The following is a 19,444-nucleotide window of genomic DNA, read 5'->3' on the forward strand; positions in this document are numbered from 1 at the left end:
TTGCATCGGCAACTTTAACTTTGTAAATTTCTGACACTTTAAGTGTGTAAACATGCAACTAATACGTTTGCTTATTATAGCTCTTTTCAGATGGAATTTAATACCAGTTTTTGGGGAATAAAGTATATATATTTTCTCTTCTTAACAGATACTTATGAATGCCTGTAGAACAAATGTAAAGAACTCTTAAATTTCCACTACAGAAAAAGCTCTGACAGAAACCGAGTTAAAAAGCTTTCCCACAAGCTGGGGAAATTGGAATCACAGTGCTATGACAATTAGGTGTAAGGAAATGTATTTTAAATATCTACATCACAGAGTAATTTATTCATCTTTTGGAGACCATTTAGTGTAGCAAGCAACTGAATGAATGGAATGAGATTATTGCTACACAGCCTTGATTTTATTCTCATGTCTGGCACACTGTATTCATCCGTTAAACTGAATGCTAAGAGTATGTTTGAAGCCAGCCAGTCTTTTTGTTAGTATCCGACTGTTGTGACATCTGCTTCTATAAAGCCAACATTTTCATCTTTCCTTAGTAATTTTATTGTTAATAGTTGTTTCAGTATACTGCAGCCAAATTAAACCCATTTGAAGGATATGTATTATGGAGTGTGAAAAGACTTGCATCAGCAGTAGTATACTTTTATAAAGACTGAGTGACATAAAAGTCTATAGAAAACAACTTCATTCATGAATGGCTAGACTTGCTAGTGTATGTTGATGACTAGAGCTGATTGACTGGAGCTAGAATTTCCTTTATGCGGGAAATTCTGACAATTTGAAATTTCCTTTTGTTCTGAGTTGGAACAAAAAATCAAAATTTTGAAACTTCCTGCAAAATGAAAATTCCAAAATGTTTCATTTCAAATATATTGAAGTGGCCTTATTGAACCTTTTAGTGTTGATAAGGTTGACATGCTTCATTGAGGCTTTTCTATTATTATTTACAATATAAAAAAATCAAACAAAGAAGTCAAAATGAAGCACATCAATAGTTTTTTGATGAAATCAATATGCTCCTGCAAAAAATTTTGATCTTGTCAAATCAGGATTTCTTGATGGAAAACTTTCTTCTGAAAAATTTCAACCAGTTTTATGGTGACAACTGAAAATGGATAAGTGAAACTGAAATGTAAAAAATTCACTTGGGACTAATTTATATTAGCAAGTGAAAATCAAAATATATATGCATCACGGGTTGTCTTGGCATTGTGACAGATTTCTATTACCAATCTGCCTGAGGCGTCAGGTGATCAGGCTGAGGCCACGGGATCATTAGGGGAGGAGATTACAGAGCACACCAAGTGTCTAAGTTTTAAAGCTTTATTAATAAAATAATAAAATAACAGCGGCGAGTGCTGGGAATGCTCCCACGTCACTCACAGGAAGAAAGAAAGCGTTAGTGCCCCAAGCCCTAACCCACTTTCATACTCACACTCGCACTACCCAAGGCTGGCCAAGCCTGGGTGTAACGTAAGAAGAAGCGGGGGAAGGGTGGACACGAGTTCTTGTCCCATGCCCAGGTCATCCAGGGTCCGCTGTGATTTCCAACTTGCTTTGGCTCTTGGGAGGGCTTTTAAGTCCTGAGTTCTTTTGAGGGAGTTTCCTTCAGGGACCTCTGCTCCTGGTGCTCTTTGTACCAGTCCAAACTGGCTTTCTGTGGCCTCCTCAGCTTTCCTGAAACACACTTGCTCCAGGGATGTGGGACTCTTTTCCCCCTTGCTGGTCTTCATCTTGCCAGTTTTGCAATCCCCTGCCCAGCTGACCCCCTGCTTTTCCCACAGTTGGCTGGAGTTGGGTAAGAAGCCGATGTGGCTGCATAGAGTCTGTTCAAGTGCCATGACCTTGGACTGGAGCCCATGTCTTATCTTCAGGCTGAGCTGAGACATTGAGTTAACTCATTCTCTTCTTTCTTCCTCCCCCTTTGGCCTTTCACAACCTGCAAAGGAATCTTCCACTCCACACTCATACCTTTAATCCTTCCCAAAATGCCAGCAGCGTTATCAACATACAATGCTGATCTGCCTCTCCAGGGGACCCCTTGAGTGAGGGGGCTACTGGGTTGTGACAGCATTATTAACCTGACTTGTCCTCAGAAGCCACCACTTGGGTTTTTGATGTTTCCAATATTTATTCAATGCAGTTGGCACATTTAAATTTGGATTGGTGTCATCTTGTTTATTATGAGTTCTTTTAGCATATGCAGCCACAGACTGAAGCAAGAGCATTTCAAAATAAAAGATGTTTGTTCATCAGAATCTGCTGTGGTATTCATAAATGATACAGTATAGAGCCCCTAAAACAAATCCGCTGTGCACTGTGTACAGAAATACTTCTTTAGAGAGATGCAGATTGTTGGCATAGAGAGATGCAGATTGTTGGCACAGTGTATCTACTAGCAAAGTCAGACATAAGCTATCCTGTGTGAGGTCTCTTTACAGAGAGTGATGATAAAATTGTGTTTAGAAATCTGGATATTCTTCATCCATCAAAACCTTGAGCTGGTTGTTAAAGCATGTTGTAGACTCCTGTAGGTTTAAATCACAGCAGAGCCAGAACAGCTCCTCATTCTACAAAAGTAGAGAAAAGGAATTCCATGAAGTTTACTATGTAGATATCCTGAAACCAATCTCAGCCAATGAGCTTCTGTCTTCTGAGTGATCAGAAAAATTCTCATGATACTTTTTTATCAGGGTAGGGGTTTGTGTGAGGGTCCCTGACCGGCATTCCTTCTCACTCCTCTGATATGCTATGCTACGTGTTCTGGTAATCTCCCTGGCTACGAATTTCCATCCCAAAGGTGGTTGCATTTCAGAGATGTGATTTACTTTATGTGTATGGTTTATAGCATTCTTGGGATCCTCTGGGATGAAAGACAAAATGTTTCCATTTTGCCTAAGAGGAGTGGAGGGAGACAAGATATGACAGCATATATGCACAAAAGCAAGACTGAGGAGATTTGACAGACTATTTCTTCAGAGCAAAGGACATTCAGGTTATCACAATGAATAATGCCCATGGCTACTGGAATATGCACATATGCATCCCATGAACCTAGGCTAGTTATGTTAACTGAATTCTATTATGCTTTCCCCGCAATGCTGCTTACTCCTGCTCACCCATGCTCAGGTATGTATCCCACAACACTTTGCAAAACTGAATTCAGATCTTGGCACTGGCAAATACTAAATCTGTCAGAGACAAGATATGTTCATTCTACATCCTCTACAAGCAGGGAATGGCTTCACAGACCCTTCGTGCCTAGAAAGTGGTATCCAAAGCAGAGATAAGAAAGGAATAAGCTGATTGGTGGGTTTAGCCTTGAGTGACCTGTGGAATGTTCTCTAACTTGTAAACACAATCATGCTATATATACAGCTAGTTCTGAATACATATAGCGAGACTCTGCTATCCAGACTGGATTGGTAAATATTAACTCTTTCCTTTCTGTACAGTTCTTGTCACAGAGTAGCTGTAATCATTTCCCTGGGGCACAGTGAGTGAAAACTGTGTGTGAAATGCTGCCATTCTTATTTGGTGGTAGGTTGTTGGTTTTTTTTTTTTAATTCAGTGCTTACTTCTCACTGGTGAGAAGCAGGGATTTTTCAAAGGGGCAAAAATCTTTGAAAAAGTCACATAAAAGTTTTGAATTACATGAAAGAAACCATTTTTTTCAATTTTTGGGTGTAATATACTAACTTTTTTGACTGTAAGTGTGCTACAGCTCCCAGTTAGAGGACTTGAAGCCAAATTTACATCCGTATAAAGACATCTGAAGATAGGTATGTCTGAAAATCCCCCTATTCACCTAAGTGAGTTAAGTATTTAACTCTTATTGAAGTCAATGGGAGTTAGACACCTACCCTGCTTAGTGCCTAGTGGGATTTACTGAGGTTGCTATCTGAATCTTTAGGTGCCTAAATCTCTGTCCCTTGTTAGTTCTGTAGCTCAAACTGTAGAAGCTCATACTTTAGCTCTTCAATCCATGACAATAGCCAAGATGATGGTTGTTACATTTGTGAATAAGTGCTAGCTGCGGAAGCTAGGAGGCAACTACAATGCATTTAAGGGAGTATATTGTCCTTTAAAACTTCAAACACTTCTTTAAAAGTGGGTGATCTGACTTGGTTTAATACTAACACCTCATTTATGTTTTTCACCCTGACTTAGAATTCTGTCCCACCTCCCCCAGCTATATTCTCTTCAGTCACTATTGTATCAGCACAACTGCCACCAAGCCAATAGTTCGTGATCAACAGTGTGTGAAAATTATGCAAAATCTGTTTTCACTTCTATAGAGTGGGAGGAGAGGTGAGGGCAAGGGAAGAGAAAGGACAATCATCCCAATGGCTAACTCCAGAAATTATCCAGTCTCTGATGGGGATCTGGTAGCAGCAAGAGGGTAAATACAGCAACTTTAGTCACTGGCATAAGTAAGTGCAATTCCTACTGACTTCAGTGGAGATTCTACCTTACCACTTCAGAGCTGAATTTGGCCCCTGGTGAGTAGAAACACCAGGGCAGCTCATTCTCCTATTGACTAAAACAGAATTGCCGATAAAGCAAGAGATTTCCCCCTTCTTCAGGATGTTCTCTTAAGTCAATAAACTGGCAGCTGACTATGCGAGATCCTACATCCCTTAAATTACTAGCTATATACTCTATAGCACTAATTAGCAAATGAATTTAAAAAGAGAGAGCCGACTGGAGCAGAATCCAATTTTCCAGCTACCACGTAACTTTATTGTCCCTGAATTACAAAAGCAGCTGTGCTACCTCATCCTGAGACTGGTCTCTATATATTCTCATAATTCATCACAAGCAATTACACTTCTTGAAAAAGTGGGTAACTTGACAGACCCTAATGAAGTAAATACAGCTAAGAGGGCTTTGAAATATCAGAGCTCACACTGAGCTCAGAGTTCTGAGCAAGATGAACAAACCGATGCACATAATTAAATCTGGGCCCCCCCAATAACACTGTTCTACAGCCAAAATGCTTCTGAAATAAATGTAGGCCAACTTTACTAATTCTGGGTCACTGAGAACGAAAATGATGCTAAAAATTGTTGATTGGCTCTAGTTTTCAAGATATGCTATTGGGTCAGTATATACGACCCTTGACTTGGGAATGGTGGAGGATAAGTGAGTTATAAAGGGAAGGGATCTCAATTTAAACCAGAAATGACTAAAATACATCTTTGACTGGATCTATGAATAAATCTATGACTGGGTTTGGACAGTACTTGCTTTTGAGGCAAAACAATGAATGATGCAATCTGAAGCTGGTATTGCATCATACATGATATGAATTGCATCATGTTATTCCTAGAAGTCATGGATGATGCAATCATAACGAAGCTTACATCACTCTGCTGAACAAATTGCCCTCTATCAGCTCTAGAAATCATACAGTGTCGTGCTCTCTTATTTGTCAGTGTTTGATTTTGCAAAGGGACACATTTCTGTTTAGCCAAAGTGAGCAGAGATGCCTCGTACTTGTGTGAAGAGTGCAGATAATTTCTGCTATGTTTGTGATGAAGTGACTTTTGCATCACAAAAGCGCAGTATAACCACTATGGTTAAGAAAGCCTATCACCTTTATTTTGGCTGCAAAATTGGAGATCAGGACAAGAGGTGGGCCCCACACATATGCTGCAACACTTGTGCAAGAAATCTTGGCCAGTGGTTGAACAGGAAAAAGAAATCTATGCCTTTTGTAGTGCCAATGATTTGGTGAGAGCCAACAGATCATAGCAGCAATTGTTACTTCTGCATGGTGCCTCCAGTTGGGAAAGGTGTGTCAAAGAAGAAAAAGTGGACTGTGCATTATCCAAACATTCCATCAGCTATACGCCCAGTACCCCACGGAGAAGGACTGCCGGTTCCTGATGCACCAGAATCACTCTCACTTGAGTCAGACGAGGAAGAGGAAGAGGATGAAACTTCTGGTCCTGAACCATCAATGTCACAGGACCCACATTTTCTCCCATCCTCCTCCTCTGAACCACACCTCCTAACACAAGGTGAACTGAATGACCTTGTCAGGGATTTGGAAGTACCCAAGAGTAAGACAGAGCTGTTGCGCTCCAGACTACAGCAGTGGAATCTCCTGGCAGGCTATCAGGGCAAATGGAGCCCATCAATGCTTGCAGACTATTGCTGGACAGTGACAAGAGATGCTCCATTTAATGAATACAAGAGCCAAGCCAAGAAGCGCCGAGTAGACACTGAATAGGACTAAAGTATGTACATAATAGTTTTTTGCCTTTTGTTTCATAATAAATTTTATTTATATAACCCTTTTGCTGATTTTTAAAGTGTTACATAAACAGTATAGGTGAAATATTATCATGTAAAGCAACCATAAACACATGAAAAGACCTAGGTTTACAATTTATGATTAAAACTCTGCTGTCTACACAATATACATAGAGATAAAATGTAAGAACTTAAATATCTTAGAAACAGTAGCCAATCAGTTGTTTTAATTGTCATATTTGAATTCAGCACATCAAAATACATAATAAATAGCACATTTTATCTCTGAAGCAGACGACTTCTCAAAAATTGTAGACCAGTGTAAGTAGAAAAGGAATTTGAATGGGTTAAGAAGTCCCTAAGGCTATCTGGCCATTCTTAGTTTCCTGTTTGATCTACTGATTGGAGAATGTGTGAAATGTCAAAACAAGAATTAAGTCATTCCCAAGCTCAAATCTCCTCCCCATATGCTCTTATTTCAGCATGAATATTATCCATTTGATCTACAGTTTCCTCATCTCATCATAGAAGGACTGGTTTTAAACCTCAGTTGGGTTTAAAATATTTAGAAAGTTGCTTACAGATGGTGGGATAACTTAATGTACTTGGTATTCAGAGAGGCAAGAGACATGATGTAAAGTGATGTGAATATATCAGTGTGGAGCTCCCTTACTGAGAAAACGCCGCCGTTAAACATTTATCAATAGATTTTTGTTGCATACAACATTGACAGTTAAAGCTCTCCTTAGATGGATTTTCATCCTCCTGGAGTTCCATAGCAGTGCTAAGCACGGCAAGATTTGCTTCAGATGTAAAAATGTGCATAATACATAAGTACCTTTTTAATGTTTTCCTCTTAGTGTATCACAGTGCATAGACAGATGTGTGTGGTGGGTTCAGTCACTGGGACTATTACCTGATGTGCTGAAACTACCTCTGAGCCTGTTTTCCCTGCCAGCATAGGACTCCAGCACCCTGCCTTGTTGAGCCAGACATGCTGGCCTGCTGCAACCCAGACTCAGGGTCTGGGCCATGCCTCCAAAGCTGCAGACTTTAACCAAAAACAGCTCAGCAGGTTACTTTTCGAGCACCCAGACACCCAGTTCCCAATGGGATTCAAACCCCAAATAAATCTGTTTTACTCTGTATAAAGCTGATACAGAGTAAATTCATAAATTGTCCGTCCTCTGTAATACTGATGGAAAGATATGCACAACTGTTTGCTCCCCCAGGTATTACTCTGGATTCATTAATAAACAAAGGTGATTTTATTAAGTATAAAAAGTAGGATTTAAGTGGTTTCAAGTAATAATAGACAGAACAAAGTAAGTCACCATGCAAAATAAATAAAAAGCACACAAGTCTAAGCCTAATACATTAAGAAACTGATTACAGGTAATATCTCACCCTCAGACATGTTCCAATAAGCTTCTTTCACAGACTAGACTCCTTCCTAGTCTGGGTCCAATCCTTTCCCCTGGTATAGTCCTTGTTAGTTCCAGCAGACATCTCAGGTGGTAAGCAGGGGTTTTCTCATGACTGGCCACCCCTTTGCCCTGTTCCACCCCCTTTTATAACTTTGGCACAAGGTGGGAATCTTTTGTCTCTCTGGGTCCCGACCCCTCCTTCTAAATGGAAAAGTACCAGGTTTAAGATGGATTTCATTATCAGGTGACATGGTCATTGTAAGACCCCTAGTCTCCATTTCCCATGGGCTGGCCCACACATACACAGGAAGGCTTTCAAGTAACTAAGGCCATTTACAACTGATTGTTTTTGGAGCACCCTTAATGGCCTCCTCTTAATATGTTTACATCAGTGATACAAGCTTATATCTTATTCTCTTAACTCCAGACATAGAAATAATACGTGCAAGCAAATAGGATGAACACACACATTAGATTATAAGCTTTGTAATGATACCCTTACAAGAGACCTTCTGCATAAAATATATTCCAATTACATCATAGTCACATTCATACACATATTTTCATAAAGCATATGGAGTTCAATATCACAACTTGTATGTTTCAGGATTGGTTGATTTGTTGCTGTATCTTACATAGGATTCAAGGTTCTGGTATCAAATTATATTCCTTTGTGGTATCCCTTGTGTATAATTATAAATAATGACTTCTGATGAGTGCCTGACTTTCTTCAACCCATTAGAAAAAAACTACTTTCCAAATTTATAACACTTCATATTGTACAAGATAACTACCTTGATTATATCCTACTATACCATGTTGGCACAGCAGATGATGAAAACTAACATGTTTTGTCATAATGTCACTTATTAAACTTTACTAAAAGGTACTGACTAGCTAATGGATAAAACTCAGGTGGTGCTAAGTATCTTAATTTCTGCTACCCACAGCCTACAAAACAATTACCCATATTAAATTCAATAAGTTTATCTTCATTTTATTAAGAGCCTGATCCTACAGACCATTATTTATTTGAGTAAACCTACTGATGTGAGTAAGGATGTGGATGATTGGCCTTATGTGTGTAAGGCCTTTTGGGCAGGGACTATGTTTTCCCTTTTGTTCTGTGATGTGCCATGGACAGCTATAGAAATAATAATACTGTTACTAGCAAACAACCATTAAGAGTCTTAATTCTGCTCTGTGCTCATGAAAACAACAGTGTTGCATCTAAAAGCTGACCTCTGCTCAGGTTCACGGACACGTGGGGTTAGCCATTAGTCAAGACAGCTGGAGGGAAGGCAGGAAGAGAATAGATAATGAAAAGAAATGTAGTAATGATGTATGCTTCCTACCTCAAAAACATATAAGATGTGACAAAGCATGATATACATCTTCATGATGCCTGCACAAGTGATGCCAACAACATCTATACACATGCACACAAATGCTCTGCCCCACCATACTACCCATGAACCTTTGTTGAATTTTTTGTTGTCACTTATGTCCTGAAACTCATGGGACTAACAGAGCTATAAGGTGCTATTCAACATGAACCGTAAAGGAGATGATAAAGGAGGAAGGCAACAGAACAATAAGAAGAGGCTAATGCATAATTAATAGCACTGATAGCAAGTACGGTACATGAGTGAGGAAAGAGGAATCAGGTCCTTACATGGAAACTCTTCAGGGCAGGAACATCATTGCCTTCTGTGTACTGTAAGGTACCTAGCACATATTTAAAACTGTTCTACCACCACGTGGGTGTCCACGTGCAAACTGACAAATTTTATTGGAGTTTCAAAATAAACTGTTATGAATCATATCCTCATTTTTTAGAAAAAAATGGTTTTTGTTCTACTGATAAAGAGCAAAGGTTTCATTGCCTGACATTCTGTGTTAGCATAAATATTATCTTTACACAGCAACACTTACGTACATAGAAATCTTCCAGAGGACCTGAAAGTAGCTGACCATTAACTACCAATGTACAAGATATTACTGTTCACAGGAAACAGGGCAGTGTGTATTGCTAACTAATGGAATCAGAGTTATTTACAACCAGCTGATGGCAGCCTATAGATTATACTTTTGTACTTCACTTTTCAAATACTTGTAAATTCTACTAAATTTTCTTTTTTCTAACCAAAATGGATTTTAAATTGCAGTCAGTTAGATGCGGGGCATAACTTTTTTTGCTCTAGCTAATATTGGTAAAATATTTTTCACAGTAAATGTACAATGACTTCTTGAACCAGATGCATTATTGGACACCCAAATTACTTCTGTGGTTGATGGGTGTCCTGCCAACTATGTCACACACCTCAACTTAGATGAACAGCCAGTATCTGTACTTCTAAAATGTACTTATAAATGCTCTACCAACAGGGAATCCATCGCTAAAAAATTATTGGGACAGACTACCTGCTCCCACTGTAAAACCCATAGAAGGAGGCCTGAAGTGTAGACGTATCGCTTCATGGGAGGAGGGTTTTGTTGTCCCTGGAGTTGGCAGGGGCCATACTTCTCAACATTACAGATCATAGATATCTATGGAGCTTGACACGCCAGGCATCCTAAAGGGAAGGCTCTGTGTTGATGTTCTGGTCATGCTTTTCCAGTGGTACTACCACTGGCTGCTTCTCTGATCTACCTCAGCCCCATACCTGTGGGTTTGTGGAGCCCCAAGAGAGTGATCTTATCCTGGGCAGGATAAATTACTCCTGACAAGGATCTCATGTGAGCAAAGAGACTCTTCAGCCCCTTTCAGAAAGATTTTAAAAGGCATCATCAAGTCAAATTTGGCTTCTATCTAGGTTTCAGACACACTGGCATCTACAACCGCTAAAGAGCATTGAAGGGTGTGTTCTCCCTTCAGCACTGAGAAAGTCAAGGGGAAGAGCCCTGAAAGCTGTGAACCACAGTGGGCACAGGAACTGCTTTTGTTTTTGATGTTTTGCTTAAGTTTTGTATCTGAAGAATAAAACTGTGCCTGGAAAGAGATGTGGCCTGCGAAGGTTGGGGGATCCAACCTGAATAAGGGTTAGCCTGATGCCAGACTGGATAGGCAGCACGGCTACAATTAATTTTTCTTCAATTTCTGTGGAAACCAATTTAAAAACCAAACCAAACCCTTCACCCTTTCAATGTCTACAATTCAAGCAATGGAGCACTGATAATGTTATATTGCGTGAGAAACAAAAGCTGACTACACAACAGTGAAACCGGTGAGACTATTTTCCAGCCTGAGTGAAAGGCCCAAACACAACACAAAAAGTAAATCAGACCATTACAGTTATCTCAGCTTTTAAAAATTGGGAGTGTCATGAGTAACACAGGTAAGGTCTTTTAAAATACGATTTTTAAGCTGACATGAAATCTTTAATGGCAGAGGTGAAACAATCACGAAGCAGGTATCAATGGCTATCAGTAGGTGAGTACAGATGGTTTAAAACCTGTGTAGGTGTTGGTTTTTCATTTTTGTTTTTTTCATACAGCCCTTCTGAGGGTTTTTAGTTTCCTTTTTAAGGAAAGGATCTCAGGGATGTTTATTTTCTATCCTGTGAAAGCTTTAGTCACCCTCTTAAAACTGAAGATCCAGAAACTGCTTGTGCCATGCTTTGGAAGCTTTGCTTTACTTCGGGGTGATCCCCCTCAGGAAGAGAGAATGTGTTTTGTTGGGAAGAAGGAATCTTTGGAATCCAGGAGAGTTTGGAGGGAAAACCTAGATTATTGCCTTACTCCGGGACCAGAGATTGCATTACTAAAGTGTGGGATGGTGTGATGGGGTGTACACACTTTCCACTGGACAACAAGGTGTTAAGGAACTTCTATGGGCTCAGCCAGCCCTGCCTTGGCCCACCACACCTGCAAGGCATGCACAGGCTGAAGGAGGAGTTAAAAAGAGAACAGAACAGCTCACTTTTGGGCCGACCAGGGAAGAGACCACACCTTCAACCCTCAGCGGCTGAGGAAAACCAGAAGCTTTCCCAACAACTGCCTGAAGGTCTCTCCCTGAGGGAAGGGGTGCCTTAATCCTGATACACCCTGAGAGGGAGGCATTCCCTTCTCTCTCACTAACTCAGTTTGTGTTATCTTATGTCTTATGGACTACCCAGAAGGGGAGTGTAGAGATATATTTGTAGAAGATTATAATTTAGAGATGCTCCCTCATAATGAACAGTATTATGAACATAGGAATTTGGAGATGTGCCTTGGAGGCAGGATTTGGGAACATCATGTGGCTGTGTGCAGCAGTTTACTACAGAAGCTCTCCAGTCTGTTTTATTAAAGTTTTATTCCTTTCCCATTCACTGGTTTGTAATTTAATGAACAACAAGATCGTTACAAGGAGAGACTTGGAGCGACCTGACCGGAAGGCCAAGTCGCAGGAAGAGGCAGGCCACCGCAGACGTGGAGCAGCCAGTGGCAGCAGTACCCAGTGGAGAGAGAGAGCTGCCATGAGGAGATGCCAGAGTTGGGCTGAGCCCTTCACAACGGGTGGACAAAGTGGGCATCCTTCCCACCCTGGATTGAGGGGAGGACTGACTGAACCAGACAGTCAAATACCATCGACGTAGAGACATGGGCTGGTAGGTCAGACAACATGGACCTAGATTATCTCCTCAAATCAGTGATTCAGAACTAAGGCTACGTTTTAGTCACGGGTATTTTTAGTAAAAGTCACGGGCAGAAAACAAAGATTCGTGGCCCATGACTTGTCCATGACTTTTTCTACATACTCCTGACTAAAACTTTTTTTTGGGGGGGCCTTCACGGGGGTTCCAGGGGTGCTGGGGGAGGGGCAGCCACACATGGCCTGGGACCCCCACTGGTGCTGGGGCGGGAGATTGGCGGGGCTGGCAGACTCCCTACCTGGCTCCGTGACTCCCCTCCCCCGCAGCAGCAGCAGAGCTTGGGTGTGGGAGGGGGCAGTGGACTGGGGCACTAGGATGGGGTGAGGCAGATTCTGGGCAGCACTTACCTGGGGGGCTCCCTGGAAGCGGCAACATCCCCCTCGCTCAGCTCCTAGGGGGAAGTGTGGCCAGGCAGCTCTGCGTGCTGCTTCCTCCCCGAGCGCTGGCTTCGCAGCTCCCATTGGCCAGGAACCGCGGCCAGTGGGAGCTGTGGAGGTGGTGCCTGCAGGGGAGGCAGCATGCAGAGCTGCCTGGCCACACCTCCAGGCTCTTAAAGCATACCCATATCCAGCCACGAAAAAGCAAATCTGAAGGTTTTTGGAGCTCACAGACTGCTACTGCTGATGTGTTCCTGGGTTTTTAACAATAGCAGCCTCTCTCACAGACCTAATTAAGGACAGGAGGCCCAAGAAGGTGCACTGGTCAAGGCCTGTGAAAAGTCCTTTCAGACGTTGAAAGACCTCTTATGTAAAGAGTCTGTCCTGTTCAGTTCTGACTCTTCAAGAGATCATTTTACAAGCTGATGCCTCAGAAGTGGTGAGCCGACCCCTTCACAGAGGGCTTAGGATTGCCTTCTTTCCCTGCTACCAATGTATAGCAGCGAGTGAGAGGACCTCATTGCAGCTGCACAGGGAGACTGGTTTACTACTGTCTGATTGGGAAGAATGTCCCCCTACTGAATCACCAGAAAAACTTACTGCATCTCCAAAATGTTGATTTGAGATTTCTGATCAAAGTAGTAAAACAACACACAACCCTGCTTACCTTATTTGATCACAGCATGAGATGGTATTAGCGCAGATCAAACACTTGAGTCTTGATTATCCATACCATGGAAGCTTTTATTCAGTGAAGGGAGACTAAGATGATGATCTGACAGATGGCAATTTGCAGATGTGACCAATAGCTGGAAGACAGTGACCTCGGCTCTCATCCAGCAAGTGTTCAATATCTAGGCCCTAAGGTTCTATTTCACTTCAGTGAGGCTTTTGTGCTCACAGAGCTCTTCTGTACAGAAGAGGTGATGATAATTTTGAGAAGACAAGGCTTTTAATGATTAATGATAGACATAAAACATGAGAAATCATCAATATGAAAATGTTTGTTTGACTGTGCAAACTTCTTTCTAAGCATTTATACTCCTTAGCAAAATTGTTTTGTTTATTAGTATGTGGCAAAATACTAGCAGAAATTGACCTGTTGCCAACAATGTTAGCTGTAATAACTATTTTTTTAAAGTGGCATTGCTGATATACTGGGGACAGGATGGAAGTCAGCTGCATCAGTGACTATTATAGCTATGTCAGTGTAACTCCTCATCAGAAACTTTCAAGATTCTTGGCTGCCTGTTTATAGGATCATTCTATCTCAACTCACTTCACTATATCTGGTAAACTGCTCCCAAGTCTTTGCCTGAAAGGATATAGAGAGATTTCATATGAAACCTTTGGCTAATGTTTTAAATTGACAATTCTAGTGGGCAAGAACCCATTGAATGTTTGTCCAACACTTGAACTGAACAGGTGAAGAAGGGAAGGACTTTTAGGAGCAACGTGCCCACTGGACACTTGCATTGGAGAAGTACAGAAGGGTCATGCAGTTTTTCCTACTATTCTTCTCTGTCTTGGGCCTCCCTTCAGTTAGTCTGGACCCTATGTTGGGAACACCAGAATAAACCCATTAGTAACATTCCCTATTCAGTGGTCCCTGGATCAGAAAGTGATGAATCTTCCTTCTCTGGAGGACTCTAGGCGTGGACCACCACTTGCCTGAAAATAAATAAAAGATGCTAGTCTTATGCTTCTGGCACTAAGAGGCTTCTTTTTTCACTTCTTCTTCATCTAATGGGATAAGATCTTTCACTAGTATCTCTGATAGCTGCCTGAGGCATTTATGTTGTCCTGCCCATGCTGATGTGAGGGTCTCTGGTATTTCCGGGAGGAGTAGGTCAGCATATTGCAGGATCAAGACCTAAGACCATACATACTAAAACCTATGGGTCTTTCAGAATGGTACACTATAGCTTTAAGTGACAAAGTACTAAGGAATGAATATAGAAATATATATAGTTAAATAACTTTAAGGCTGTGGCATAAACCAGCCCAAGCTAACAAATTCAAAGGCGCCCTCATGTGCCTCTCCTTCTTTCAGAGCGCTTAGTTCTGTCACCATTATGCACATTGAATTACTCCATTCCCCAAGTATAAGTGGCAAAATCTGACTCACTGTAAATTGGGATGGGGAAGGCAGATGTTGGATGGTGGTGGTGGTGGTGGGGGAAGTATCCCATCAGTTAGGATGGGAGTATGAATCCTCATGTTAAAAAGTGTAGCTTTTGGCAGTTTGTGTAACAGCCCTACTGTTGATTTCAACACAGTTATGCAGTCACTTATTCTTTTTTTTCTTAAAAAGCAAAGCAAAAAACAAACTACTGCCCCACAATTATCAGGACTGCATGTTGTATGAATACAATGTGGATATTGTTATATGTATTTGTGTTTAATTTTAAAAGATAATAAAGGATAAATATAAGAAAAACTTCCCATAGCGGATTTTTACCCCAGTTACCAGTAGGATTTATAGTGTAGATACAGACCATATTTAGGGAGTTTTGAAAATACATGTTACTGAATTGATAGACCATAACAGCTCCTTTGCATAGGAAGCATTGTGCTCTGCCATGTAAAAATGTTCTTAGGGATATGTAAAATATGGTTTATTAAATCTACAGTCCATAACCAGAGTTGTTACAGTTAAAGTATAAATTCTTAGTTCACGGTTTATTGATCCAGTGCATTCTAATAACTTGCCTGCATGCCAAACATTCTTTTGAATTTTGTTGAAAAAGAGTTAGTGTGTCTCTTTAGCTACTTTTTTCCCCTCTTGTAACCAATGATTAAGGCTGTATTTCCTCTCTCCCCTCCCCCCGCCATGAAAAAATGTAATTTTTCACAGAGAAAAATGGCAACTATTAAGGGGAACATTAAATGTTATAAAAACATGTTTACAAGCCAGTATCTACCTATTGCTTTTTTAAGTGCTGGAAATGTTTCAGAACATCCCATGAAGGAATTTATATTTCCTGTGATTGATGTAGCTTTGCTTTGTTGATAGTAGCATTTTCTTTGAGAGATCACCTGTATTTTACATTTTTGAGATTATTTTGTCCTTCTAACCATCTTCTAAATGGCTTTGTCACCCTCAGCCAGCTGAAACTAGTAACCTGCCTTTTAGACTAGCCCTTGATAGCAGCAGAGGGAAGGGACGGCTAACTTAAGTAAGAAGTGATTTAGTAACTTGCTTAAAGTCACATAAAGTCTCTGACAGAGCTGGGATAAGAAACCAGATTTCCTAAATACCATTCCTTTTGCATTAATCACAAAATCATCCTTCCGTCTTGTGCTAATGACACAATATTTCATTGGACCTCAGACAATAATTTTGGGGTAATTAGCTGGTATTCCACATTCCCACTCAAAGTATTTTCTGATAACTTTCATGACTAGTTGGTGAATATTTCAACTGTATCCCATCACCACTGTTTTCAAATCATACTCATTATAAAATATCAAAAACATTCTTTGGTGAAAAAAATTATAATTTAAATATTTTTGCAAAAGAATTGACAATAAACATTACCTCTAGACAATAACTTTTTAACCTCCCCAAACTTTACTTGTTACAGAAAGCAAAGTTATGACTGAACCCTATCAGGTTACCTATTCTGAGGCTTTTCTAGATGCATAAATGCAATGTAGATGTTTCTTTAAATATTTTAACTAGTCCTCAGAAATAGCATAACCATATTTCTTTGCAGTTATTTAAAATCTCTTCTGCTCTCTGCATGCAAAATAATTGTGATGACAAGCTGTATAAAAATCACTAATTTCCAATATAGGTATATAGCTAATATCTTTTTTAAAACGTCTTCCTGCATAACCCAATTACTTAGGCTTTGTATTCTTGTGTGATGCTATGAATGATGCCTTGTTAAATCATGAAAAATCAAAACAAAACATGAAAGAGACAAACCTTATGAAATAGGGAAAAAAATCTTAAATGTCTTCCAACTATAAAAAGTAACATTTAAACATTAAGCTCCTCAAAGATGTGACCTTTTTTCTTGATTTGTCAGTTGTACAAGTTCTCGTTCTTCCTTCACTTTTGCATCAGTTCTTAATATGACTGGAATGGGGGAAAATGTTGTTCTGGTATGTCACCAGGAGTCATGACTCATGACATCTGGGGAATAGCAGAATTCATTATTCACTGGGGTAAAAAATTATGCAATGAAACTTAACTGACATTTTGCAATATCTGAAATGGTTTCTGATTAGTTGCTTTAATTATGACAAGCTATTCAGTTCTGTGCTGCTCCTGTGCATAATCTGTTTTAAACTGAAAATTACTTTAGATTGGCTTGAATTACTTGTCATTTTGTTTGCAGATACCTCAAATCAGCTATGCATCTACAGCTCCAGAATTAAGTGATAACACCAGGTATGACTTTTTCTCTCGAGTGGTTCCACCTGACTCATATCAAGCCCAAGCCATGGTCGATATTGTGACAGCACTTGGATGGAACTACGTGTCAACACTGGCTTCAGAGGGAAACTATGGAGAGAGTGGTGTAGAAGCATTTACTCAGATCTCGAGGGAAATTGGTAAGTGTATATTTATCAGATTTTGTATTTATAGCTGACAGGTTACTAAAGTCTGAGCATCACCAAACACTGTCTGGTCTATGTGGGATAATTAGAGCTCCTACAGATGCATGACCTAGAATGTATTCTTGAGAGAAGTGGAGAATATTATGAATGATTTTGCTGTTCATGGGTTTGTCAAGGTGACACTTTGGTGCTTATTTAGAAAGGAGAGCTCCTGACAAAGGCAAGAAATTCAAAAAGATCACCCACTTTGAAAAGGGGAAGCTCTTTGACAAATTAGAGACTCTACAGGCTTGATAAATGGGATATAATATGGTCATTTAGATCGAAACTGATGTTAGCAAATTGTCATCATTTTAAAAAAAATGGCAGTTGGACTGTAGCCAGAGAGGTTATGATCAAGATGTTTTTAGAAAATCCTAATCTTTGTGACCCCAAATCCTGGCAAATCTTTCTCACTGTTGTTCATGGAATTTTTAATCTTGCTGCTCTAAAAATTCTATAAAGTACAAAGATATACCCTGGTTGTTTTTATTTCAGCATGAAATGTGTTATATAAACACTGACATATGATGAGGAGTATTTTTAAGGTCTATTTAATCTTTCCTCAGTGCAGTAGTTATTTCTGGCCTGCAAAATTGGCTGTTTTTCAGAAGCAATGGATTTTAGACTCCAAGGAGGGGAGTAATAGGTAGTATAAAGGCGAGAGAAATAGATGTCTGGTATGGATATTTCACCAACTAAACCAATGTTAACTAACACAAGTAACACCGCTACTGTACAAAAACCTGAAGCAGCTTTGCTATTCTTCCCCATATAGCATGGATTAATTTTTTGTGCTTGTAGCATGCCTTGAAGCTGAACAGACTCTGACTTTGTCAGGCCAAATTGTGGGGGCAGGAGAGAAGAGAATGCTAGAGCAGGAGCTCCAATCTGTCCCCAACTTCCACTTACAGATCTGGAGACCATCAGCTTGAACTTCCAAGCTGTCTAGATAAGGCACAAGGGGAGAGGCATCTCCTAGCTACCCAGGGCTCAAACCATAAAGGGCCTTGTGAATCAACAACCTGAAATGTGCTGGATCCCATGCACTCTATACAGTATATAATGATCCATGTGAGAACCATCAGTAAGTAACTACACCACTTTCATTCAGTACACTCTGGTTTCCAAATGGTCTTCATATGTCAACCCAAGTAAAGTACCTTCCAATTGTTTGATCAAGAGGGGACCAAGGCATGGTTGACTTTGGTGAGGTCTGCTTTCAAAAGACAATACTGCAATTTTCACACTAAGCACTAACAGTAGAACATTCTTTGCCAGTGATGCAGTGTGGACTTCCACTAGCACCTGAAAATGCAGCAGGATCCCCGCATGAGAGAGCCCTTGCAGCTCATAATCACTTAATACTTCCTATTGGAAAGAATAGTACAGAGTGACTCAAGCAGTACTGTGTATCTGCCGGGGCACAGGTGCATTAACAGCATCTCTCTCTGTCAATGATACCAAAAGGAGCTGGTAGATCTAAGTGGAACACTATGGGTGTTTGACCTACATCATTTGTGTGTATTAGATAGAATTGCAGTCTCCCTGCCATGTACTAGTATAAAACTAGTTTGAAAGGAAATTCATTGACTCTCGGGATCGACAGAATAACTTTTTCAGTTTTCCTTTACATGACTTTACATTTGTCCACCCCAAGTGTAGCTCTGACACTGCAGAGGCCAACAAATCATTCCTAGTCCAGGTTATCTTGTTTGCACAGTATACAGAAATATCTTGCTGATAAACATTTGTCTCTGTAACCAAGTGACGATTCATCAGGCTGTTTACCACTTAGTACTGTTCTGCTGATCAAGACTACATGGATGCTACGATGGAGAAGAATCATTCTTGGTTTCTAACATAGCCACAGCACAAGAGTTCAAAAATTCTTTGTCAAAATCTATTCAATTTGGAATAGAAATACTGCCTAGAGCTAGTCAAAAAATGTCCCATGGAACATTTTTCTGTCAGAAAATGCTGGTTGGACAAAAGCTAAACATTTAATGGAAATGTATTGATTTTTGCCCAAATTTTCAACGGGAAATCATGAAAATGTTTTGTTTTGATAAGCTTGACACATTTTGTTATGTTATAATTTATAAAATTCAAAAAAATGAAGTTG

General features: G+C 40.1%; 1 protein-coding gene across 3 annotated transcripts in view; it reads left to right on the top strand.

The window, feature by feature from the left end:
• The window catches only part of GRM8 (glutamate metabotropic receptor 8), a 512,161-nt gene that overhangs the window by 82,933 nt on the left and 409,784 nt on the right, over positions 1-19,444 (top strand). For all 3 annotated transcript variants that reach the window (XM_050936122.1, XM_050936120.1, XM_050936121.1), the window contains exon 3: positions 17,058-17,274. In XM_050936122.1, the coding sequence (XP_050792079.1) occupies positions 17,058-17,274 (217 nt within the window). The remainder of the gene's footprint in view (positions 1-17,057; positions 17,275-19,444) is intronic.

The sequence above is a fragment of the Gopherus flavomarginatus genome, chromosome 1 (assembly GCF_025201925.1).
Source record: "Gopherus flavomarginatus isolate rGopFla2 chromosome 1, rGopFla2.mat.asm, whole genome shotgun sequence".
Lineage (NCBI taxonomy): Eukaryota > Metazoa > Chordata > Testudines > Testudinidae > Gopherus > Gopherus flavomarginatus.